We start from the raw sequence: 27079 nt of genomic DNA, 5'->3' as shown, positions 1-27079 counted from the left end.
GGGATACCACCTTAGCTATGAAAGTTTTTCCTGCTATCAAATCCTTGATACCTGATTGTGAGCCTCCCTGAGGCTTCAACAAATGGGGCGGCATAGAAGTTCCCTAAATAAATAATAAATAAAGCAACTCCTATAGTATGCACATGGGACTGACATTACCACTATTTATTTTTTTGAGTTATAACGTGCCTTTCCCCAAAAGTGAAATTTAAGGGGGCAATAATTCAATATTTCAAACAAAAATATAATTAAACCAATGATAACCACCAATAAATTCAAAGCACACTTAAAAACACAATAAAGACATAAACTGCAGTCAATCAAATGGACGCCTCTGGATCAATGGTTCAGCTGACAGATCAAAGTCTTGCCTTGGTAGAAACTTCATTGTCCGCTGAGGGAAGAAAACTAAGGGAGAGCCAACCAAGCCTTGCTCAGTAGCACACTGTTTGAAGTGATCTAGAGGACAGTCCTCCATTGAAAGGCATTCTCCAGTTAATGTCCAGGTTAAAGATGAAGTACTATCTGAAATAAGAGCCAGTCCTTAAAGCTGCCAGCAAGTGTAAGTACCTGGAGAGCAGACTAACAAACACAGAACCTCTAAACATATTATTCTGCACTGAAATGAAACACACTGTAGTTCTATGCAATAATGATTTCTAAATTTGTGTCTGCACGTATAAATTAGCAAATGTTATGCAAATAGATTCCTTCTTGTGTTTCTTGGTGATGCTGGTGAAAGAAAACCTGGAGGGAGCCAACTAAGCCTTGCTTGGTAGGGAGTTCTAGAGCCTTGGAACAGCTGCTATTAGTCTTGAGTAACTGAATTCCCCCCCCCCCCCTTCCCTGCTTTAGTGATATACAAGTGGCCACCCTATTCTAATTTCCCACTCCAGAAGCCCACCAAAAGGGTGTGAAGGCAACAGTTTTCCCTACTGTTGCTCCACAATAATGGCAACCAGTGGCATAGCCTGCCTCTGGGAGGTCCATGGAAATAGTTTCACGGCTAATACAAATTGCAGTCTTTGTTCTGAATGCTGTTCATGAAAAGCACAGGCATTTTGTTTTTCTGCTTTGGCTGTGTGTTTGGGGAGAGTTGACCAGAATTAGAATCTAGGCAACAGGTACATGTTTAATTGGAAGACAAGACGCCTCAGAATTCTTCAGTGTCCACAATATGCTCATAAAAGCAGATTTTTCTTTTCATTCAAGTTACTTGATCTCTGCACTCCCTCCAGAGAAGCATTCTGCCTTTGCAGTGAAAATAGGAACACCTGAACAGCTGCCCAGGCTGTTCAAGACAAAGAAACATCTCACTCTCCTCAAGCATTACCTGCAGTGTCTCTTATTGTCACTTGTAAGTTTATCTGACCAGCTTCTATCAGATAAAAGAGGCAGGAATTCTGCTAGACAGGGAAGGTAATCAGATGTTACCAGCACGCTCAAGGTGAATAAGATGCTTGTTCTGGAAGGTATGATGTGTTTTGAACAGCCCGTGCCTCTGCCTGACACCGCTGTTAAAGGGAGAAGCAGTGTTGTTCAGGCCTTTTCCCCCTGCCCATTATCACTTTGGCTAGATGACAAGCGATGTGACACAGTGGGCCTTGCTGGAACTCTAAGTCCCTTATCCAAAGGAGGAATGGATTGTGAGAGATGAATAGAAGTGTTATAAGGCTGGTCACAGCTTTCTTCCCGAAAACCCCAGAGGCTTTTCCCAGCTTCTTTTAACACAAGGAGTCTTGCTAGAATAATGTCAAGGCGATCCACATGGAACCAAAGGAAGGGCTGAACAATCCCTTGCTGTTAAAAGCTCAAGAACTGGATTATAATAGATAATACCTCGGGTGCCCATCTGTTATCATGTACAGCACATTAGAAATGTGTTCTACGAACCCTATTCACAAAATGACATGACAGACTCAAGTGGGTGAAATGAATAAGGAATGACATTTGGAATGTTGGTAACACTCGGTATTGAGATTAATCAGCAGCTCCCCAAACCCTACAGCTCCTGTTAAGTAACTGTTTCCATGTCAGATGATGACGACAATGATCATTATTTAGGATTTAATATTTTAACTTGGCAACTGTTGATGTTTTGAACTTTGTAAACTGCTTTGAGGAGATATTTTGCCAAGAAAAGTGGTATACAGAGAAGGAGAAGCGTTTACTGTAACTACTACTTTACAAGCACATACATTTTCTAGCTTTTTCTTCATTCTGTAGTGCCCCACTACAGAACAAGATACTAGCCTAGTGGGCCAGATGAAGGGAACAGGTGTGGTGTAGTGGTTAAGCTGACTCAGAAGATCTGAGTGGAATGCAAATATAATAAACAAATTAAATGCATTGCTTTAGTGAGCTAAGTTGACAGTAATACAAGTGAACAATAATGAGATTATTAATAAGTAGCATCAATTAAAGTAGTGATTTCTCTGATTGATGGAGTTAGTGCTTGTCTATGAGTTAAGCCCAAACTAAATTCCCGTCCTCATTTTTTTCTCCCAAAGGGACTAGCTGCACCCTCAGGGAGGTTTATACTGCTTGTCTGCCAGATGCAGGATTGCTGGACATTACTGAACTGGTCTGCTTGTTTGGCTTGACTATGATCCACTGTGTGATGAATTTATACCCCTCTGCAATATGTTCCAACTCCTCCTCTTCTTCATCTAGTTCACCTTCAGAGTCTGGGCCTTCTACCTTGGAATGGTGCATTTTCAGAGAAGTGGGTCCAGTTCCTACAATACCATACCAAGCTGCTCATCTGCACTGAGGGATAACACAGTTATTTTTAATACTGAAAAGCTAAAGCCAGAATGGGACCATACTTCACTACCTGACCGTATCACTGCTTTGCTACAACTAAGTGAAGAGAGTAAGCCCCACTGAACTGCATTTACCTCTGACTTGCACCTTTGAAATGCAGGCTTTAAACAATATTGTGACATTTCCACTTTTATCTCGAACATAAGAGCTCATTCTTAGAACAGAGAATATTTGGGTTCAAATACAAAATTATTTTGAGTTCAAAAACCAAAAGCCAGATGCCCCAAATTATATTTCTCCAAACTGCATCCTCTGGACTCAACTCTAACCATCCAAGATTTTCCACTCCATATCCCAAGTCAAGATCCTACAGAAAGCCTCCATTTTTGGGCACAAACTCTATCCTTGTAACCCCCAAACCAGGAGGCTTGTGATCATTTTATGCAAGGCACGAAGAGCAACAGAGGTGATCCTCAGGTCCCATATCCTTCCCTGCATTTTTACTAGGCAGGCCTGATCTCACTAGGCAGAGCTGAGAATAGCAGGAAAGAAGGTTGAGAGACCTCAGAACTGCTCCTGTTCTGGCCTCTCCAGTCTTCTCCCCTCACCCTGAAATGCCCCCTCAGAACCCACTCCAAGGTTGCATTCCTGATCTCCAAGAGGCAGGCAGCTCAATTCTTTCCATACCAGCTGTAAGGGCAAGCAGACCTCAGCTCCCAGCATTGAGGTCAGGGTGCTGCCTCTGAACTTGGACCTGGGAACCCAAAACACCCAAAGGTTCCTCAGAAACTGCTGAGAAGCCATTGGATCACTCCCTTAGTTAGGAAACTCTGAGCACTGTAAGATTCCTAACAGATAACTTTTGGGAAGGTAGTTATACCTTCCCCTGAGCTTCTGGATTTAAAAATGAATTTCCATAATGAATACATTATTTTATTGTGCATTATTATAATGTTGTCCATGCAGAACTTTAGAAAAGAGACAAGAGCTTCTGGTCTACAAAAGCATAAAGGAAGGGATGGAGAAGGGGAATGGAGTGGGGTTGCGGAAAGGATGTCTATTCACCTATAAATGTGCAAGCTGCTTTCCAAGTCAAAGACACCCTTCAAATTTTCAGTATGTGAAAGCTTACACAGTGAGAAAATTGCCGAGTTCCCAAGTAACTATGCCTAAATTTATGGAACTGGAATTATTTTTACATTCTTCCCCAGTTTACTGCTGCCTCCCCTTTCCTAGGTCTGTTGTCTCTTCCAGACTTGATTTCATATTGCAGACTCTTTATTGTCCACTTATACTCTGCAAAGCACAACGCCACACCGAGGGTGCTGTATACACAAGGGCATCAAATTAGATGAATACAACATGCACAGCAATACTGTTCAGCATCATTTTGCTACTGGAATAATCCACTTTAAGGACAGACAAATCAAAGGTCCAGTAAGGATGGTTCAGTTCAGTTCTGATAGGAATGAACCTAAATTCCACAAATTCTACATAATTGGGACTAAAGAGATTGAGATCAAGCTTTGGTTATGGGCAGTGTAATAAATAATAAAATGATCAGCAGTGGCATTTAAAAAAATTGAAACCAAACTGACAGGTTCATCCATCTAGGCCAAGGATTTTGAATGCTTAGTTCCTTACCCACCTGAGTGTGAATCCCTGTGTATTCAGCCATGTCAGTGCTGAATTAGAGTTGCCTCTTCCCTGGGTTCTAGTCCCTGCTCACCCATGGAGCCAACTGGGTGACTTCGGGCCAGTCACAGACTCTCAGCCCTACCTACCTCACAGGGTTGTTGTGATGGGGATAAGACTGAGAGCAGGAGGAGGAGAATGATGTGAACCACTCTGAGTTCTTTAAGAAAGAAAAAGGCACAATTTAAATCTTAAAAATAAATAATCTTCACTTTTAATAGCTATATGGTAGGCAGATACGTCATGGTTTTCTCCATGCTTGGAATAGGTAGGAATTTTATATATAGAATGTGTCCCTATTTTCAAGATTATCCTTTTTCAGAGACAGAACTTGACATTTACAAAACTTGAATGTGAGAAAAAGTGAAGCTGACAGCCCCTTCCATCCCTGGGGTCTGTCTAGCACATCTTCAACAGTACCCAGCCAGATATCTCAGCCAACCTCAAAACAGGACACAGATATTAATTATGTCTATACTTATGATTTAGGAATCAAAGGCCACTGTGGAGAGTCCTCTGTCAGAGCCCTTACTTTGGAGGCAGAAAAACCAGTTCCAGTTCTTGCCATCTCCAGATCCACTGGAAGGATCAAGAGGCAAATGAAATGGAGGACTCTCCATGAAACCTCAGAGAGCTACTGCTGGTCACAATGCTTGCTGGGAGAGCAACCTAGTCATTGCCCAAGGGGCCTTAAGCTCTGTTGGATGCTCCACTCCAACAGTTCCTGGATGTGGCCACCGAAGCCTCTGATCCAGCAGACTGAGAAAGAACCATGACAGCTCCTTCTCAAGGGTGGAAAAGCAACCCCAGAGAGTGGTAAAGGGAGGCCAGAAGGGGAGGAGATTGGGGTAGCCAGTGTACAAGGTACCCTGAAGCTGCTCCAGTCTCCATTCTCGGCCACTCCTGCTCGATGGATGAAAAACCCCATCAAGGGAAGATGCAGAACAGACTTATGTGGCTGTCTCTGCATTAGGAAGACATAACCCTTCAAGTCTGGAGACCTTTAGGCATCCCAGTAGCGCTGTGCCCTTAAGCATGTGGGCTGGCATAAGACAGCATATTCTAAGTATATCCAAAATATGTTCCTATGTGTAATGTGTATGAAGCCAGAGCTTCTATTCAGACCTCAAGGGAAACAATTCAATGCTGGCAAGGAAATGCTGAGAGTTCTTTTTATCTAAACATGCTTAGTATTGGGCAACAAATTCATTATCTATTTGTTTTTCTGAGTACTGGAGATTGTGCCATATTAAAATGTTTGCTAGTGCTGTTTGCAAAATCCAGACATACATTTGTATCCTTTAAACTGGTTGTGCTTAGTAAGAATTGCTTGTAGAAACAGCATGCAGTGCAAAGGCTTTTTTTGTAATTTTCAAGAAGCCCAAACCATTTTTACATATGCTTCAAGGTTCTTAGCCAATGTATATTGAAGCTAACATTTACCAAGTATATTTGCACTCTGCAAATACATTAAAAGCGTGGTTTCAAGCTGGAACTCCCTGGCTTCCTGAACTGCTGCTTCAATTTATCACTGATGAAGAGCAGACGGCTTTGAAAGAATCCCAGATTGTAGCCTTCTTCTTGTTAGCTAACATGAATCTAGCAGTAAAAATTCTTTACAGCAATCCATGAAAACATCTATGGGGAAGATCCCACAAAGGACTGCTTTTTTGCACATGAGGTTCTTTCAGACCTAACATTTTTCTAAGAGATGTGATTTGTAGAGTAATACCATGCTTATTTAAGTTGTTGAGATTTCTTCAAATGATGGTATTCACACTTACAGCACTCTTCGATCAAATCCATACAATTCTGAATTTTCAAAAAAAAAAAAAAAAGCAAGACCACTACTCTGCTGTAGTTTCTGCTTTAATGTTATGCTTATGCAAAATAATAATGTGCTTTTTCCTAATATAGACTATGTTTATGACCAGTAGAATCTCCTTTAAGGTAGATTACAGTCAACATAAAAGAGCTGTAAGGCTTTAAAGCCTGATTATACTAAGGGGGGGTGAGGGAATGGGCAATGAATCTCAATCTTCCCTCTCATTCTGTAAAAGAGTTTCCATCACCAACCGTGGACACTTTTTCCAATCTGATTTCAATGGGGAAAAGAAGATGTGTGAATGTGAGATACGGGAGTGTGTGTGTGTACGTGTGAGAATGGGGCCTGGGCCCTGGGGCACCCTGTCTGCCTTTTGGGGTGGCCTCCACCTATTGCCTGCATGCCATCCCCAACATGCTTGCCCAGAGTCAATGTGTCTCTTGGGATCAAAAGCTGTTCCCACCCATGCTGCAAAATATTGAAATATTTGAAAAAAATTGAAGGCATTTAAAACAGTTAAGCCCATACTACCATAGCAGTGGTGATGTATTTATTAATGTCATTCATCTCTTATGTTTCTATAATACTCAAAGTTCTTTGGGTGGTTCACAATATAATATAAAATCTTTAACATCCAGAGAATTAATACAGTTTGAAACATATTAAAAATAATTTTCTTGGTACAAACTGCCAAGATCTGATAAAAAGCAGGGCGAAGGTCCGTCATATGCTGCTAAATGCCTGGGAGTGGAGAAAAGCCAGCCAGGGGCTGAAGAGATGTCAGTGTTGGTGCTGGGTAGGCAGCAGTAGGACATTATTCAAGAACTGGGGGCAGGGGGCTACCACTTAGAAGGCCCTCTTCCTCAGAGGTGACTCTCAGAAGCCACAGGTAGATGGTTTAATACATTGGGCGGGTCATACTACATCAGAACAACGATGAAATCTTACAATTGTGGATCTGTCGTGTCGACTGGATCCAGTTCTGGAGTTCCTGCACAGTATAATTAGTTTTCTGAAATCATGGCAAGATACAACAGTCTCAGGTTTCCACACTTCACCATGGCTTCTCTGGTCACCTGGACCCAAGGTCATTATTTTATCATTGTTGGTATGCAAGCCCCATAGAGTCCCCTGACAAGAATCCCCACAGGTTCTAGCCTTCAATCTCTACTTCTTTCAGCAACTTAGATGTATTATTGCTTGTTTTATTCCCATTGGCCAAGCAATGTGTCCATCTCCCTGTTTATTGTTGGAAACAGCAGAAAGCATGAAAAGATAAGAATTGTGGCAAGCCTTTCTCTTTTGTTTAATATAAATCTCTGTGGGGGAAGTAACACAGACTTGCAGGTACATTCAGGAGCGGGAAGAGGGGAGCCTACCTCCAGACTGCAGTGGACCAATCAGAAGGAGACTGCGGTGGTCCATAGGCAAGAATAGGGATAGGGCAGTGATTCCACTCACAGGAACTACCAGTATGCATGGCAAATCCAGGAGGATGGGGCTAGGGAGGGCAAAAAACATGCTGCTAGGTAACCACGTGAACATCTGACCAATAAATACAGGCAAAAATCCATGCAGCATGGAAACAGTGCAGGGTTGTTTGCCACGTCATTTGAACCTAGCCATTCCATCTTACGCTGTCCATGTTATGATACTTATATAAGGAGAAGGATTTTAGTTCAGATTATTAATGACTTTTTGGCTCAGAAACAGAATGTATTATTTTCTGCTGGCAGATGTATTTCCTCATATTAGTTATCAAATGGCCATTTTACCACATTATCTTTGAAAATTAAGCAGAACATGTTATCCATGAATATTGTTAGATATTCAGCTAAATAATATTTTAGACTGCTTTTAGTATTTTATTTATCCATTGGGATTGCAACTGTTCTGTGTTTTGTATTTAGTTTGCTTGAATGTCAAGATCTAGGTTTTGTTATTATCTACATTTACAACAATAAAATCTGCTGCTGCTGCTGCCGCTCCATTTCTATGACATAGACCACTGAGACCTAGTTATCCCAAAGCTGGTGGAAGCTACCTAAGGCCTCAAAAGGGAATGATTGCTCCAGGAGAACCCCCAGACTCTGAACCTGTCCCTTCACAGAGTGCAACCCTATCCAAAAGATGAATACCCTCTGTTCAATTGGGAAAACTGCTCACTAACAGTATCTGTGTGTTGTCGGGATGAAGCATCAGTTTATTATCCCTGATCCAGTACTTTGTCACAGACAGTCAGTGATCTAGCACACCCACGGCCTCAGCTAATGAAGATGAAAGGGGGAAACAGAGCTGTGTGTCATCAGCATCCTGGTGACAATGCACTTGTTTATGTTCCTCGGCATCAAATAACATCAGTCACCTGAGTCCTCTGCTCACAGGCCATTCAAAAGAGCATCTTTGTAATCTCGAAAGAAAACCGAAAGCAGTTCTGTCAATCTCCTTGAAGAGAGGATTCCATCAGGAAGATGCCTCCACTGAGACGGCCTGAGGCCCTCATGATGGGAGAAAGAAAGGCACCCAGAGAGTATCTCCATAGATCAACTGAGCATGGAGTGGAGCCTATGTGGAAGAAAATGCCTTCAAATGCAACAGACAGCAGTCAAGGACCACATCACTAAACTCAAAAGGACTTGTGTTTCTCACAAAGCTGCTCCCTATTTCCATAGGAAAGACATGGGCCTTTTCTCAGGGGCAGTGCATATACGAGGCAAACAGTCCAGTTCCTGGCCCATCCCAGTGAGAAGATCTCAAGCAGAGGAAAGAAGACATTACTTTACTCTCCCCATCCATCAGAGGAAGCTGCAACAGTCTTCCCTGACTTGTAGAACAATGAACTGGATATGCAGCTCCGGATTATAGGTTAGAGGCCTCAGGGAAGAGTTTACATATGTTACATATGTAATAAAGCCTGAGGGCCAGATCTAGACCCAAGGAGCATGCACTTCAGTGGGTCTACTCTAAGCATGGTTGTGCCTGGATCCACCTTGGAGTGATTACCCCATTTTTCTACATTGCTGAATCATTACTTTTCCTGAATAAGCTGGAGCAAGGATAAAACACCAGTCCTACACAGTGCAGTATAGTATGGCATCACAGTGCACCCAGTGGTGCCATTCCCCATGGCCACAATCCTTTTTTAATGTTTATTCGCCCACTCATTCCCATTCAGCAAATGCTTCTTTCCTATGTTAATTGCTTCCTGTTTGCTGCTCCTGTTTCTTTTGTTATGTGACCAAACCGCACCAAGGGCAGATCCATCAAAATAACATCCCAGAGAACTTTGTTTCTGCCCTGGGTGCATGCCAGCCTCCAAGCCTGGAGGATTAAGTGTTTCCAATGCGTGGTGCAAGGTGCGGTGGCGATTTAGATGTTTAGGGCTGCCTGGGTGAAGCACTACAGAGAGGGAGGGAAGCAGGCTCTGGTGCCATTTGAATATAGCACAAACCATTGGTCCCAGGCTCCTGCTCACCAAAAAAATGGAAATAATTATAAGGCACCCAAGAACAGTCATGAGATTAGAAAATCTCCTAATTAAAGCTATGGACATCGTAGCAAAGGACATGATACTAGTACAATTCAGCACCAAATACAGAAGTTAAGGAGAAGTCACTGTACCAGAGTTTGCAAAGGCTTCTTTAAGCAGAAGAAACACACACTATCTCAGACAAAAAAACCAGTAATGTTCCCTGCAGCAGTTTGGATGGGAACATTATGCATGACATCAAAACCACACATCTTAAGCTAGTTACTGTTGCACGTGAACTCTGAAAAGAAACTTTTAATTTTCAGAAACCGAATCCAAATGCTAGAAAGACATGACAGCATCTGTCTACAAAATGGATTGAAAAGCCTTTCTCAAAAGTATGAAAGGCAGAACATCATGTAATCATTCAGCTTAGGCTGATTTTTCAGCTACATTCCTACTTGGACGAGCGGAGCCTCACCATCGTTCTCCATGCACTGGTAATCTCTCGCTGGTATTACTGTAATGTGCTTTACATGAGACTGCCTTTGAAAATGGTCCAGACACTCCAACTAATCCAGAGCAGACTTTTGATGGGGACAAGACCTCATGAACATATTAAACCAGTCCTCTGTTGGCCACAGTGGCTGCCTGTTGTAGTCTGGGCCCAGTTCAAAGCCCCAATTGACTTGTAGCCAGGACATCCAAGGGAACACCCTTTCTGCATGTATCCTTCAAGATCTTCAATGGAGGTCCTTCTCCCAATGGAATGAAGGAGGAAGTGGCTAGAAGAAGGGCCTTCACTGCAATTGCCCCTTGTTCATCACTGCTAGCTTTCCGGTACCAGATAAAGACATTTTATGATCAGGTATCTTAATAGTTATTGGTTTGAACTTTGTTTTAATTCCTATTACTGTGTGCCCTGTTCTAATTTTTGTCAATGGCTTAGTTTCTGTATTGTTTTAACTGGATGTTATGTTTTTAACTGCAATTTTATTGTTCCTTTTCCTGTTTTGTTGTAAGCCACCGAGAGAACCCATTGGACTATGGGGCAGCATAGAAACACAATAAATAAAGTCTTAGATCTGCCAGTTTCCTCAGCACACTGCAGCAAGAGCTGCTACAGGCAGACCACCCAGAAGCTGAAGCAAGAAAACTGCTAGATAGAAATTCAGGGTGAAAACCTCCAGACAGAAGCTCCTTCCATAAGCAAGGATTCATGAAACTCATGCCATTAAGGATATCAGGCATAAGAAGGCATGAGCATGATCCTCAGAGTTTACAGTGACTACTCTGAAAGATAAGAGTGACTCTCAGGTGCATCACATTTCAAAGCAGGTGAGATGATCCAGTCACTGCAGTGTTTGCCAAGTATATAGTGCCCACTGCAGTGAGAGGAAAGAAGGGCTGGTAAAAATAATAAAGCAACTGGCACTCCGAAATACCACGTAGCAATTCAAACCTCATCATGGTTGAGGAATATCTGGAGCATGAAGTAATAGAAGAGAGTTATAAAGGGGGTTCCTTTTGGGGGGGGCAGCACACTAAGTGTACCATTGACCCCCACTATCAAAAGAGGGTTAAAAAGTGTTTTCACCACAAGGGAAAAGAGCAGAAATTCAATGGAAACCAATCTCATGAAACTAGGATGCATTGGATGTAGCTGGAGTTCTAACATTCTCAAGAAAAACTGAAATAAATCCTTCTTAGACATGAATCTGCTTCATCAGATACACTTCCCGATCAGCTCATACCAAAATGAACTTGCCCATCACTTGTTTTTCCTGTAATGGACAAGCAGGATGCTTTCCCTTAATTGAAATGTTTGCATGACCAAAGAAGACAAATACATGCTTTTGTGGAAGTGTTATTCGGTAGCCTGTAAATGAAGTTTATGCATACAGCTTCATTCTCTGACCTTCCTGGCAGGATTTATTTATTTGATTTATAGCCTGCCTTTTTTCTTACAAAGAACTCAGAGTAACTTACATCATTCTCTTCCTTCCGCTCTCAATCTTATCGCCACAACAACAGCCATGTAAGGTACATTCTGCTGAGAGTCTCTGACTGGCCCAAAGTCACCCAGTAGGCTCAATGGCTGAGTGGGAACTGGAACCCAGATTGCCCAAGTCCCAGTTCCATGCTCTTAGCCCCCACACCATGCTCCCAAAACTTTAGTCAGGCTCTTGGATATCATCCATATGAAATTAGGTATGCTATATGATTAGGATGGTGGGAATTCACAGTCCACTTAATAGAAGCAGATACACTGATCCACACTAGATCATTTACAATATGAAATGCATCTGTTAACCCCCTGAACTCCACCAAAGCCTCTGTGGGCAGCTATTCAAACTATACCTTGTCCTAAGTTATTCGTGTTTTACATTGATAGGGGGTGACTAACACAATCCCAAAGATTACTTTTATCTTTCAGAAGATAGTTTTCCTTGTTATGAATTCATTCATTAATTACTTGATAACATTTTTATCTCATCATACCTTAATCCAAATTAAAGTGATCATTAAGTACTATGGGTTTTCTTTTTGCATGCTTGAATATCGCATACGCAATGCTGATTGGTTATCTTATTAATGCTTTTTTAAAAAAACCAAATTGCTTCATTTGAGCTGAGTAGCATTGTAATTACTTGAGGGAGCTTAAAGAATTAGATAATTAAGATTGTTCTGCAAGGTCAAAAGATAAGATGGAAAAAGGAAATTAAGCCAATGTTAAAGAAGACTAAACTGGGGCTCTTTTTAAATGAAACAAAATGCTGGATGTATGCTAAGAAATCAGATACAACTGTAAGTCTTCGCTCTCTCTCTCTTCAAATAATAAGAATGGCAAGCATCACTCTAAGAATGAACCATCCTACTGAAAATATTGTGGCTTTGGCAATCAGCAACCTGTGCTCTTGCTAATTATTTAGAAATTCAGTATCATCATTAATATCTGAATTAAGCCAAATCTTTTTTCCAAGAGCAACAACTCCCAAGATAACTGTAGCAGTCCAGAGAGCTGTTGCTATGATTGCAGTAGCTTTTCTGTAAATATTTGAATTACAACAACTTGCAGTTCCCCTGCTCCTGAGAATGAAGGAGCACAATCGCTTGAATTATCTCTTCTGACATTACAGTACACACATGAATAGACTGCACTTGTGTGAGTAAATGGAGGAGATCGCCTTTTTGGTTCTTCTGGCTGGGTTCTGGATAAGTATGTGGATAAATAAATACACCAGACTTGCTTCTTCAGTAACAACTATCTGGAAACCAGTAAAGACAAAGAATAGGGAACTTAATTGACTGTTTTCCATCTGTCTCTATTTTTTTCCAAAATATGTTTTATTGCATTGTTCGTTGTTTGCAGCTATTTTCATGTTTACTGCATAGTGTTTATTACATTTTAATTGCAGCAAGGCAACCTGCTCTACCTGCAACTTCTCTTGTGCAAATCACACATGGCATCTTTCAAAAGGGAGACTTTTGCAACTTTACATCAAAGATGGGTTGGTGCAGATTTGGGTGCATGCTTGGAAAGATGTGCACTTTTTCTTTTTGGTTAAAAAATGGTGCTTGGTTTCAAGAACAAGAATGAAGCAAACCCAGCATCAATGTAGAAAATGACAAACCTTGATAAACTCAATCATTGCTCATTCTTCCATCTCTATAGAGTTAGCTTATTCATTTATTTTTAACCTGTAAGCCACCCAGGAGATGGCAGCCATACACATTTAATAACACAAATCAAACTGATGGAACATGTTGGGCAAATGGGGACTTGATTCCTGTACAATAAAACTCCCTATACTTTTTGAATCCATGGACAAATTTGGGAATTTGAGAAATTTCTGTGGGTGCCATCACAAAAAGACACATCTATTAATCTTCTGCTGCATCTTATCAGCAAAAATAATATACATTTCAATATTGAATTATCGTAGGTGTTATATTATTAATCATTATGTTATTATTTATAATAATTGTTTCATATCAATTAGACATTGCAGTGCAATGTCAGTTTAACAAAGGATTGCCTAATTTGGCTACCTGCTGGCCATGAGCTACAGCTAATGCTTCTTTTAAGCATATATTTTTGCAATATCCAATAGTCACTCCTTTTGGCGGGAAGGTTATTACACAGATATATTTTGTACTGTAAGATTCTTTAATATTCAGTGATATAAGTACTATTTAAAATTATTTACCTGCTTTAGGGAAATTAACAAATGGAATGGGAAAGTGATCCTCTGTGCCTTTTTGACAGCTTAAAGACTAATATTATTAAATTGGAAGGAAAAACTCTCACCTCCTATAATACAATGGATTGAGTTCCTAACAACCCTTTTGTGACATGAACAGCTGGCAAAGAGATGCAAATTTCAAGTGAATACTTCATCTGCTTGGATATTTGTTTTGTTTTTGTTGGAGGCTATGTATAATTACAAGAAAGCTGTACGCATTTCTTACAAACCCATGTATGTGTATTCAAAGAATGGAATGGAAAAAATATAAAAAGTTAAACATTTTATATTTTAACACCATGTTAGGGATGCCTTCATGAGTACCAGTGGGATGCCTGCAAGCACCACAGGGGAGATTCCTTCTGTGCAACAAGAATACGAGCCAAGTGTCAATGGCGTGCACACAGCACACAATTAAGCACATCTTGCCAGAAGTTGTAAGAGTTAAGTAGTGCCTTGGCTTTGTACAAGTTTACACTTTGAAGTCAATTCTACAAGGGCTGACTGTGCATGCAAATCAAGGCCAGGTATTTGGCACTTCTAAACAGAATTGATTTTCTTTCAGGGTCATTAAGCCAGCTTTTCACTAGGTCAGGTGCTTGATATTAATTTAAAAAGAGTGCTCTGCAGAATGACCCTTTTCCCTAAATGTTTAGATTTCCCATTAAAGGAACTGAAGAATGCCAGACAGCTTGACATGAGATAGTTCTAGGTAATTTTTCTCCCTTCCCTCCAGTGAACATCCTACTCTATAAAATAAACCTCAAATTACCAATTACCTAAATAGCTAGCTAGTGCTTCTCTTATACAAGGTTACCTGGATGTGAGAAATGAGTGACCCTGATTGAAACTCCCTGTGTTCCTTGGCATTGCAATGATTACTTGGCATTACAGCCTGCTGATCAAGTGACCTTCCAAACCTGAGACTAATGAACTTGGAGTCTGTTTAGAGAACTGCGAAATGCCCCTGCTTATGATGAAAATGTTGGTAGTTTCCAAAAGCATTAAGTCAACACAGCAGGGGCACATAATATTCCTCTTTCAAGGGCTAACAGCGGAACAGAAAAGGGCCTCATGGGTCACCTCCACCCATCTCCTGAAAAGCCTGCTGCACTTACCAAGAGGGGCAGCTGCTGGAAGGTGGAAAGAGCAGCCCAACCAAACCAAACCAAACCAAACCAAACCTTAATCAAGGTGTGCTGTAAGTCTGTTCAACATTCCACACATAAGGAACATGCATCCCCCCCCCCACTGTTGTCCAAGATTGCAGAGTGCGCCATGCTTAAACAGAGGTATGCAGGCCAGTGGGTCTAATCCAGCCTTCCAGTATTCTCCAGATGGCCACTCCCCTTCCTATGGCTCCATTGCCTTTCCTTGTTCACCAATCATTTGGTGTCTCTCCAGCCTTTGTGCTGTCCTTTCCCTATTCTAAAATGCCTCCCCTAAAGATAAGTAACTGGCAGTAAGAGTAGCAAACTCCAACATGTTGATTTTTTGTCCCCCTCTTGCCTTCAGGCTCTTAAAAAAGCTTCTTCAAAATTGAATCCAGCTGCCATGCAGGTGAAAGGAGTTCTCCACTCCTGCACTTAAATGTTCCCTCCTTTTTTGGTTTTGTAGGCAATAGTGCAGATATGAATAATAATAGTAGTAGTAACAACAACAACATCTATAGTTCCCAATAACCAAAGCTCTCTGGGCAGTAAACAAGAGTAATAAATACAATAACATACAATATAGAAAAATCAGCAATGACTGTCATTAAATTATGTTAAAAAATAAAACCACAGTTTTGCAACTAAGGAACTCAAACCTGTCCCTACTGCTAGGTCTGGACTAAAACATTATTTCCTGAAATTATTTGGATCTTCCAGGGAGAGTGTCCAGGGCCTCACCATTGCCTCTTTAAGGCAGAATGGGACCATTGCTCACCTCCCAAGAGCAGGAGGCTTATAAGCCATTCCTTATTCCTCCCTTCCTTATAAGCCATTCCCCTACAAGGCAGGCATGGTTGCATGAAACCATCCAAGAACCTTGCCAACATCCTCAAGCTGAAGCGGCTGGAACTCATCCAGTCAACCAGGATCACGCTGTGCTGCAGACCTCACTTGATTCTACTGCTGAAACACTGAAGTCTTAAGTCCTGGCTGATGCAAGACATTTTATCTCAGAAGCATCTAGCAAATATATCACTCCCGGCCTCTGGTTGGTCTAAGATGGCCTTGGATCCAGCATGTAATAAGGCCTGGATGATTCTAGAGAGATCTGCTGGACAGTAAGTAGAAGACTGGGTAGAGGCAGTGAGATGATTTTTCTTAGACATTCTCACTGCCCCCAAATATATCTGCTTACAGGCACTTACCAGGGCAAACTTGCACCCACTAGGAGTCTTCCTCATCTGATCTCTAGCTATCTCCTGTACTTTTTCATTATGCTCAGCTCTGAGACGGTGTTCAGGAATGATTTTGTCAACTGCCTGGGTGATCTCTGAAAAACAGAGCTACCAGCTGTATCAGCCAGAAAATCTCCCAAGTTCCTCTGGAAAAGATTAGGATCCATTAACCTCCAGGAATGGACCACCTTAAACAGTTCCCCATCCTTGCCAAGGGGAAAAGTCACCATTACTCTAAATCTCAGGCTGTGATCCAATCAGAACAAAGGAACTGACTCAAAGCCCCCTGTCTTCCGATCACTATGCCCGTGCCAGGCTGGGGGGAAAAAAAAATCCAGATCTCCAGAAATGCGAATGTCTTATGCAAGTGGCATCCATTTTATTACTGACCCGGATTATTTGTGGGTGAGCTGCCATCTTTTGCTGTGCTTCTGGTTTCTGGACCACAGTCTGGAGAACAGAGTGGCCCTGAGGCATACCAAAGCCAGGCTTTTGTTATTCCTTGCCTTCCATCCCAGCAATTGTTTATCCAGTCTCCCTAAATGTATCTAGGCTAGGAAAAAAAGGCATGCAGCTTTTTTTTAAAAAAAAATATTAATTACTCAGCTGTGTACTAATGCAATCAGTGCTTCTGGTCTGCACAAAACAAGGAGAATTTTGAGATCCTATCCAACATCACTTCTGAACTGAAGGGATAATTTAAAAAGTTGAAAGGTATTGACTAAATACAAATACACAGTCAGGGCCAGCCCCCTCCCAACCCATGGGGTGAGTCCCCCACCTCAGGCAGCAGAGAGGGAGGAGTGGCCAATTCTGCAGCTCCATCCCACCCAATCCTGCCAGGAGGACCTGCCACTGCCTGCTCCGGAGGGCTCTGCCACTGCCATGGGCCAGCCCCTCTCCCACCATGCGGTGTGCTGCACCCTCCGGAGAGCCGTGCTGGCTGAGTCAGCTGCTGACTGGCCTGAAAAGTGCAGCTCTGGAGGGTTTCTTCCTCAGAGCCAAGCATGAGAGGGGTTTTCTGGAGGATCACCTGACAGGAGAAGGCGGGAACATGACGTGCTCAAGGGAAGGGAGCTGTGATGCAAAGAGACAGGTGCTCTCTTGCCTGAGACCGTGGGAGAGTTTGCTCCAGGAATGTACACAGTACACATCCAGTTCAAGTATACGGTAATCCCACTGTACACAAGAATGTAAAGGTACCTACAAGCACAGAAAGGTACTACGACGGCACAGGAGCATAGTAGCCCACACCGCTATGAGTTGTCTTCGGGGGTTCAATCAGTTCCCACTATTGTAGGCTTTTAGGCAGGTCATGAGGATGTCCTTGATTAGTTTTAGTGGACTGTTCCAGTTTGAGCTGCATTTTGTGTGTGTAGCTTTTTAATGCTATCCCGATCAGCAGTTTTGCTGGTATTTGCTGCTTGTTGTGCTTTTATTACAATATTGGTTTTTATTACATAGGATTTTATTGTTGAAAATCAACTTCAGAGGGCTTCTGCCCTGAAAGACAGACTAGACTAGAAATATTTTAATCATACATACATACATACATACATACATACATACAGAGAGAAAGAGAGAGAGAATATATCCTATTGGTTAGGATAATGGCTCTTATGGTGAATTATAATGAATATTGTGAATAAACAGAAGTTCTTCCTGAGGAAGAAATGATGTTATCTCACTGTCTCAAACACTGCAAGAAATAAATGCACAGTTCAGCAGAAATATCCCACTCACCAGGACGGCATACCCATTGCGCAGAACATGTTCAATAGCGCCTTTATGCCTTGAACTCTGCCATGTGCTGAATACCTTTTGATCCCAGAGGAGCTAGCGAGAGCTGCGAGTCCCCAGGAACCCTTTGCAGGAATGTTCTGAACTTTCCAAGAGGATTCGGATAACATCTCCATTGGCAGGAAAAGTGGCCATAGGCATGGCCGATGTTCAACTGACATTAAAAATGAGGACCCTGTGTAAAACATGATCTGTTTTGAATGTCCTCTCCCATCACCACATTAACCTTGAATGAAAGCAAGGCAAGTTATAGAGAGCCACTTCAATATCATGCCGTTTGAAACTCAAGAAATGTAAACAGCACCAGAAGGGCTTCAGAAACAGCAAACTGAAGATTGGAATCCATCATGCCTTTCATTAGGGCTACTAATGGCAAAAGTGCATAAAGAAAATCAACAGTTGCCCTGGCCATATGCAGATACTCTGAAAGATAAGTTCCGTTGTGTTTGATGGGGTTAATTCCCAAGAAATGTGCTCAGGCAGACAAAAACTACAACCCTATTCGCATTTACACCCTGTGGAAAGTGGGACTAATGTCTGGGCGATGTATAGAATTGGGCTGTGTGTTTCTGAGCCACATAACATGGCAAGATTTCAAAGCTTTCTGATGTAAACCCAAGTCAATTGGTATTTGCACCAGTACGAAGCTAAAGTCAATTTCTATTACAGAACACAAGTTAGAAACAAGCAACCAAGCAAACCAAACAGGCAGAATTCTCAGAAGAAAGTGAAAATCACTTTATTAAGATGCATATATCAAGGTCAAATCCTCCAACTGTTACTTAGAATCCAAAGCAACAAAATGGAATTTAAAAAAAACTGTAAAAACCCAACCCAAACCAACCCCCCTCATCCTCACTGCACCAGCGTATATGGTTTCCACTGCATTTCAAGAATCTCTCTTTTAAAAGAGCAATTTTTACGTTGACAGTTTCCAAATAATGATTTTAGAACTTCTTACTAAAACATTATTCTAAGCAATAATCTGGAAGCCGTGCATGTCATAAAAATTGTCCTTGCTAAGCAGACATTCATAAAACATGTCAAGAACCACAACTGGTGCAGATGGGTTTTTCTGTCTTGCACCACTGAATCAATGCTTCCTACACATACTCACTCGAGAGTAAGTTCCATTGAATGCAATGGGGCTTACTCCCAAGTAGACTGCAGTGAAAGAGATTTAAGAAGCACAGGATAACTCCCACCTTGCCAATATCAACGTGGGTTGGACAGAAGCAGACGGGGCATGGCCTATGGAGCACAGCACACAAGCCAATGCTTTGCTATCAACCATCCCATGAGTAAGTTACAATAAGAGAGCACACAGGTCAGGAAGGAGGAGCAGTGCTTCAGTGGAATGGATGCTTTCCATGGCTCCTACTTGGCCTCTTCCTGCTGAAGTATGTTCACTGCATGAACAAGACCAAAACTCATGCAAGACCAAATATTTTTGAATTCATATTTAGGTGACTTTTTAAAAAATGCCTTCTCGTTCTTCTGCGATTTTTTTCTTACCTCTGTGATGTTTTCTTATATTTTCTCCTGCAGGAAAAGAGCATAAATAAAAATAAGAAATAAGTAGAGTCAACATGGAATGTGGGTGAAGAGGGAGAGGGATAGCATTAGATAATATGAGGGTTAGATGTTTTCATGAGCTCCGTGAGACAATAAGCTTGCTCATGAGAAAAATCTAAAGCTCATAGCTTCTTGCAGGTGAATGATTCCAGGGCCAATCATCCTTAGCACAAAGAGGACTTCTGTGCCAGGGTTGTATCTAATATTAGTTCCTCTTAGAGCAGACTCACTGAAAGGAATAAGACTCAAGTTAGACACAGACAAATCTGTGTCTCCGAATGTTACTGTACATGATAGCATGCAAAAATAAAAGCAACATACTGCCTTTTTAATGGCTTCCACAGCTGAAAAAATATAAGGAATAAGAATTCTTAGGGATAAGCATCCGAGGAACCATTATCATGTGGCAGAAGCTGGAAACCACTTCCCTCTCTGCTCAGCAAATTTCCATGTTCAGGAAAAAAAGGACTTGTTTTTCTTGCTATGGCAACCTAGGGCCTTACAGCAAAAGGGTTACTTTCTCAAGACCACTTAGCATAGGTAAAGGTAAAGGTTTCCCCTTGACGTTACATCCAGTCATGCCTGACTCTAGGGGGCGGTGCTCATCTCCGTTTCCTAGCCAAGGGAGCCAGCGTTTGTCCCCAGAGAGTCTCTGTGGTCATGTGGCCGGCATGACTAAACACCGAAGTGCACGGAACACTGTTACCTGCCCACCGAAGTGGTACCTTTTTATCTACTTGCATTTGCATGCTTTCGAATTGCAAGGTTGGCAGGAGCTGGGACGGAGCAACGGGAACTTACTCCGTTGTGCAGATTTGAACCGGCGACCTTTCGATCAACCAGCTCAGCAGCACAGCAGTTTAAACCACTGCACCACCTGCAGTCCCCCACTTAGCATAGGGGTAGGCTAATTGAATTCCAGTATCTGTTGTTTTTATTCTTTCAGCTTAAATTCTATTCCTTTTCCAAATTTATCTATGATTTCTTTAAAATCTAAATACCTATTTGAATATTATTTTAATGTGTATTTTCCTCAAAATAATAATTTCAACTAGAATTTTGATTTGTTTAAACTGCTGAACAGTTATTATCATTATTATTAGTTGTATGCCACATCCCTTAGCTATAGACTCTCTGAGTGGCTCACAATCCATTATATGACAACCATTAAAATAACTCATTGCATTGCAACATTTGGAGAAGTACAAAATCTGGTAGCTACATTATTAGTCCAAGGGCTTGTCATCTTTATAGGAATTTGGAAAATCAGATTACATCAATTATTACCTACTTTTTCTCTTGGGCAGAGCTGGCCTTATATTGTGACTGATTTGCATTGAGACATAACATTTCACACCTTTAATCAGGCGCTGATTTTCTTAAAGTTTGCTCAGTACCATTTTCCTTCTGAAGCAACTCTATTTCATTCAAGAAAATTAAACTGTATTATTTACAACAATATTATTCATAACAGTGTTGTTGTGTTTTAAAGGAAATAATAGTGATGAACACCTCTGATAAGGATCCTACACCTGCTAAAGCAATCATAACTAACTCAAGCCCCATTACTTCCAGTGGTTGGCATGGGGGCCAAACTTAAAACATTTTCATTTCCATACCTCCGTGCATACCCAAACCAGTCACCATAAATAAGCAGTACAACATCACTGCTTATATAAACCTCCCATTTGCATGTTACAGATAAAAAGAGTGTAAGTCCAACAGCAGCTCTCTCTTAGGGGTCCCCACCCTGGTTTGTGCAATAACAATGACTTTCCATCTCTAGGTAGCCTATATTTGCCTGTATTACCACTGCAAGCATCCGAAAGTTTTCTCTGTAGTGATATCTTGGCACTTCTAAGTTTTCAGGAACCACTGTCAGTAGCAGTCTTAAAAAAAAAGTATAAAATCCACCTGAACTCAACAATTTTTAATTCTTCCGGGCAAGGGAGGGATCAGTGCTTAGTAGCAGTGTAAATGCTTTTAAGGCATAACCTGTCAGACTGGGAAAGAACCATGCGTGAAAATAAGCACAAAAGCGATTAGTCAGAGTAGTTGATCCTGGGCTATTGGTTAGACTGATGTTCTGGATATGTGTACAGCAACTCCCCCCCCCCCCGCCCCGATTTATATCCTACCTTTTTCCTACAAAGGGCTCAAGGCAGCTTACATCATTCTCCTCCTCCATCTTATCCCCACAACAACAACCCTATGAGGTAGGTTGGGCTGAGAGTCTGTGACTGGCCCAAAGTCACCCAGTTGGCTCCATGGCCGAGCAGGGACTAGAACCCAGATCGCCTGAGTCCCAGCCCCATGCTCTTAACCACTACACCACACTGGCTCTTCATGCATTCAACTGCCTCCAGCTGAGGTAACACCAGATGACAGAACACAATCTGAGTTATTTCACCTGCAATGACTGATTATTGTATACAATTGTCACTTGATGTAACTGAAAGCTGACCCCTCATGAAAATAGGTTCAGCACCATGGAGAGCTCCTTAAGCATTTGAAATACACCCTTGGAATGGAATCACTACACCACTGACATTGGAATCACCAACCTCTACGGAAAATAAATATGATATAGCTATAAATGTAGATAATTAGATAGAGAATGCCAAAATTCCTCCAGGGTTGATTATCTGTAACCTCTGACCTGGCTTTTGAGCCAGGCTGTCATGTTGCCTTACCTTCCACCTTGGTCTCCCCTTCCAGGAAATCTCATTCTCCCTCTATGCATGAGGCCTGTTCTTTGTTTTCCATGTCCTGTCTCAGGCATGGCTGCTGGGGCACAGTCTTCAGCTTCCCTTGGACTATGTTCTTGGTAAGTTCTGTAGCCACTAATCTAGGTTCACCCCAGTCCCAGAACAAATCACTGACTCCTGATTGCCAATGCACCAGACTGTGCTTTCATGCCATTTCCAAGGACTGAATCTGATCCTGAAATCACAAACAACTGTGGGCAATAAGGGCCTGCTTACAAAAGCCAGATTCAGGGCAGGAAAATGCCCAGAATCAGATTTAAGCAAACCTGTTTAGTGATGGAATCCAGACACCAAACACAGAGAAGTCCTCTTTACCACACCCCGCTTGCTCATGCATTTTCTTGGAGAGTTGGCAATTGATCTTTGACACAGTTTGCTCTTGTGCCGGGCTGCATTACACATGGGCTTGGCCAAGGAATATGAAAATTCTTGAAAGATAGGCATATGCACATTTAAGCTAACCTTCTTGCCAGCAGTGAGAATCTGCTATAAGCAAGTGCAAGTGGCATGTGAAAATTAAGAAAGACTAAGGGTATTTCATCATAATAATATTAACGCAGTCATCCCAACAGGCTGTATAAAGGAAGATGATGGGCATGTAGGATTATTCCACCAGACTGGCCGATTTTACTCTTCCTGTCCCCTTTTCCTTGTGTATTGAGCCTTTTTAGTTTATAGATCTGCAGATAGGGACCATCCTTTTTCATATTTGCCTGTAAGCAGCTTTGGAGAAATATATTTTAAATAAAAAAATAAAAATTAATGTTCTCAGACTAGAACAAGCCAATGCCAGGGATCCAGTTGGGATTTCATGGGACTTTGGAGATCTTCAAGAAAAAGTCACAAATGCCACCCTAGGAAGCAACATTCTCACAAGAATAAGGCCTTCCATCTAATTAAGACAGAAATGAAGAATCATTTGAGAAAGCATGAATGTAAAATGAAGCATGTGAGCAGAAGATCAGCTCTAGCACGTCAATAGCAAGACTTGCACTATCGCTGATTTTTTGGCTTTTCCACCCTACCCTCGTGGCACATGGGTTGCTGTGTCATCCAAACTCAGCCAGGTTTGCAGTGGGGCCGGCTTCCAAACCACTCCAAAAACTATAATAAACCAGGGATTCTGGGATGGTTTCAAAGCTTCCCCTGCTGCACACCTAAGTTTGGATGGCACAGCAACCTGTGTGCCACGAAGGTAGTTAGGCAGATGATGCTGCTCGTGACAGGCACAAAGAGGGAAGGAAAAGGAATCTACGGGGGTTTCATTTTGGTGATGATTATGAGAGCCCGTCCAATTAGTTCTATTAGCCTGGCCAATTAGTTCTACTGCTGAGCACACGGTTGACTACTAACTGGCCAGGCAAAATGGATCTAGAATGACCTGGGGACATAGAATGACCTTTTCCCCTCAATCCAGCGTGATGAAGAACTGGGGAAGTCAATTCCCCAAGTATAATCCCCACACCACTTAATCACATGACTATGTTTCTTAGTCAAAAGAATCGCTTCTTCACTCCTACTCAGGTTTTAAAAATAATCTGAATTGCTTTAAGTTAAGTTCAACTGTAGATAACTCTTCAATAACTGACATTACACATCTCTCTATTTATTGTATCTGCGGTTACTTAAGTAAATTGAGCAAATTTGCAAGTGAGAATCTTTTTTTGTTTTCCAAGCAAGCAAACTCCACTTCGAACTTGTCATGTCAAAAGTTAATTCCTACACTTGTCACCAGTTTTGAAAGTTTGGTGACTCAGCCCCAGGGCCAATGCAGACATTGCTTTAAATCTACATCTAGTGGTAACACGCCCTCCCTTCCACCATTTTCATTCTAGAGCAGGTACATGGCCCTCACCGTAGGCCTGAAAAGCTGCTCTACCTCCCATCCAAGAATTTAGTTCTCATCCCCCAAACCCCCAAGCCCAGAGTCAATCCAGAATAAACATGGAATGAAGAAGCAAAGACACAGGGGCTAGATATGAGTTTTAAGTAACAGCTCTTCTCCTACAAGTACCACCTGCTAAAATCCAGTTGAAATGAATTTTGAGACTTTTACCACTTAAGACCCATGGCCAAAGCTAACTAAATCCAACTTGGTGGCACATAAGGTGGAAAGGTTCCTTCACATCCCTCTTTCATGGCCAAATACTACGGCATATTCATATTATATTGGACTATTGGCCTGTTGAACTATTGGTCTGCGGAATATAAATTAAATAATAAATAATCATATATCTGCAGATAGAAAGCTAGCAGAGGCCTACAGGTCAGAATGAGGCCAACATTTTCCTAACATAGAGCATCTTTCTTGTCCATGGATGCAGGTACATGCCACATATTTTTATGTGTGCATGCATACAAGGTCAGGGGTGGACAGTGCCTTGTTCTGCCTCAAGCAAGTTTGTCTGTTTATATGAATTTAAAATCTATGATAAGTTCTTCTCTGTGCATATAAGAATGCCTTACACAGAGCTCTGGATTTGGGCCTATGACAATAGAGACAAGAGAAGAAGAGAGCAGTTGTTAGTTTACTCCATTGATTAACAACTTCTATTCTTATTTTTTACTTCTGCTTATGTCAAGAGCTAAATTTCCTGCAGACTAATGGGGTCATTTAAAGAAATTGAAGTCTTCTTCACCAGTCAGTTCAATATGTGGAATCAATACCCCATGCATTTTCTACTAATGTTCATGCCATTACAATGGAATTAATGGTGCATAAACCAAGCAGCATCGCTGCCTTTATTAATAAGCAGCATAAATCAAGTTGCAAGTGACTGCTGGCATTCTAGTTTCAGTAAGATTGGGAGCAGATGGAGGCATGTTAGTTATATTTTTACTGGTATTTTAATAGGTATTTGGATTTGGGGGGATTTTCAGCTGGTTGCCACCTGTCCAGGTCTAACAGAAAGACAGAGAAAAAGACGGAGATAGCTCGTGTAAAAATACAAATATAGTTTAGCATTGCTGTAGCAATTTGCAGTACTCAAGAACATTAAGGTTGGTTTTTTTGTCAGCAGCTCTTTCATAAAGGAGAGGGAGCATAGCTCAGTGGTGCAGCACATGCTTTTCACGCAGAAGGCCCCATGTTCAATCCCTGACACCTTCAGCTACTTTTCACTGTCAGAAAGGCCAGGTAGCAGGTTCTGGGAAAGATCTGCCACTGAAATCCTGGGAAACCACTGCAAGTCAGAGCAGACTCCATACTCTGTACAAATAATCACCTGGACTGGCCTAGGTCAGCCTCCTATGTGCCTTCCAAGCATACCAGGTATACTGTGTATAGTTCACCAGAACAGAAGCTGATGTCATATCATTTGTGGTTTTAAATGTTTTGTTAGTATCAGGAAGAAGTTGTGAAACATGGAGAAAACTGAGTACAAGATGGGGTCCTGAGTAAACAAGGGGATCCCAGTGCGGACTGGGCTATGTTAGATGACCCCACTGGTATCATGCCATGCAGAAAGCTCGATTTGATTAAGACTCAATCCTAAGGCTCGGCTCCAGAATACAAAAAGTAGGGTAAATTATTTACCAAATCATTTATTTAATATCCCATCTTTCTCCCAAAAATGGGACCAGGGAAATATTTACTTTAAAGAACAGTTTTTTCAAAAAATGCTTTTGTCCTTGTTAGCACCTGTACTAGAGATGGTGGTACTCCTTTTCTAGGGAAATGTGGAGTCTTGCATTCTCCAGCAGGGTACATCTGGGACACTTTCATGATCATTAGATTCAGGTTGGCTAATTGCACAGTGCATGGTAATTTATTATGTTCTATTGTATTTCAATGTATTTTATTGTGTTGTAAGCCGCCCTGAGGCTTCAGCAAGGGGCGGCATAGAAATGTTATAATAATAATAAAATAATAATAATAAAAAATACGTGAATCAAATCCTGAAAGCTTTTTCCTAGAAAAAGTAATTGAAGGAGGGGGATTTGGAGTGGGGAAGGTTAAGTATTCCTGCTTCTCCAAAGGAAACCTTCCCACTGGATGTGAGGCAAACTTAACACTGTCCCTAGCCTTAGCCACTACACCTCTCTTCCAAATCTTATCACAAGCCACTTTACCTGAATCAGTGAAAAGCTGCAGGGTGGAATTTAGAGTGCAGAGTTATAAGCAGGGAAATTTGAGCATCTCCTGTTCCTGCTTCCCATTTCTGTTCTCCAAACCCTACTCCCAAAGTGAACTTTTTCTGTAAGGAAGTAGTTGTCAGGTGGTTGTTTTATACAGAAGTCAATAATGGGTGCTGGGACCCAATACTGGCTGGAACTGCTTCCTGGTATACAGGGCTGGCTGCAAGAAGAAATAATACTCTAGAGTCTAGAGCACGTGCAAGTATTTCTTCCAACCACTAAGAAACCTAGATCTATCTATCTAAATTTTTATTTCAGCAAGTGAAAAGGTTGCATTCTCTGCACAAGGTAAGCTCCAAGATAGATCACTGCATCACTCTCTTCATGGCACTGCCTTTGAAGATGGTTTGAGAAATACAGATGCCAGATTGGTAACGGGGACAAGAAGGTCCAAACTTGTAACATCAA

General features: G+C 41.6%; 1 protein-coding gene across 4 annotated transcripts in view; it reads right to left on the bottom strand.

The window, feature by feature from the left end:
- The window catches only part of PDE1C (phosphodiesterase 1C), a 183795-nt gene that overhangs the window by 140443 nt on the left and 16273 nt on the right, over positions 1 to 27079 (bottom strand). For all 4 annotated transcript variants that reach the window (XR_006417071.1, XM_044454836.1, XM_044454827.1 and 1 more), the window contains one exon: positions 19707 to 19733. Coding sequence is in view for 3 of the 4 variants with exons in the window: in XM_044454836.1 (XP_044310771.1) it covers positions 19707 to 19733 (27 nt within the window). In the remaining variant the exon portion in view is untranslated. The remainder of the gene's footprint in view (positions 1 to 19706; positions 19734 to 27079) is intronic.

This window comes from Varanus komodoensis, unplaced genomic scaffold, assembly GCF_004798865.1.
Source record: "Varanus komodoensis strain SLA01 unplaced genomic scaffold, ASM479886v1 scaffold10, whole genome shotgun sequence".
Taxonomy (NCBI): domain Eukaryota; kingdom Metazoa; phylum Chordata; class Lepidosauria; order Squamata; family Varanidae; genus Varanus; species Varanus komodoensis.
The sequence above is the reverse complement of the archived record's forward strand: the minus strand, read 5'-3'. Positions and strand labels throughout refer to the sequence as shown.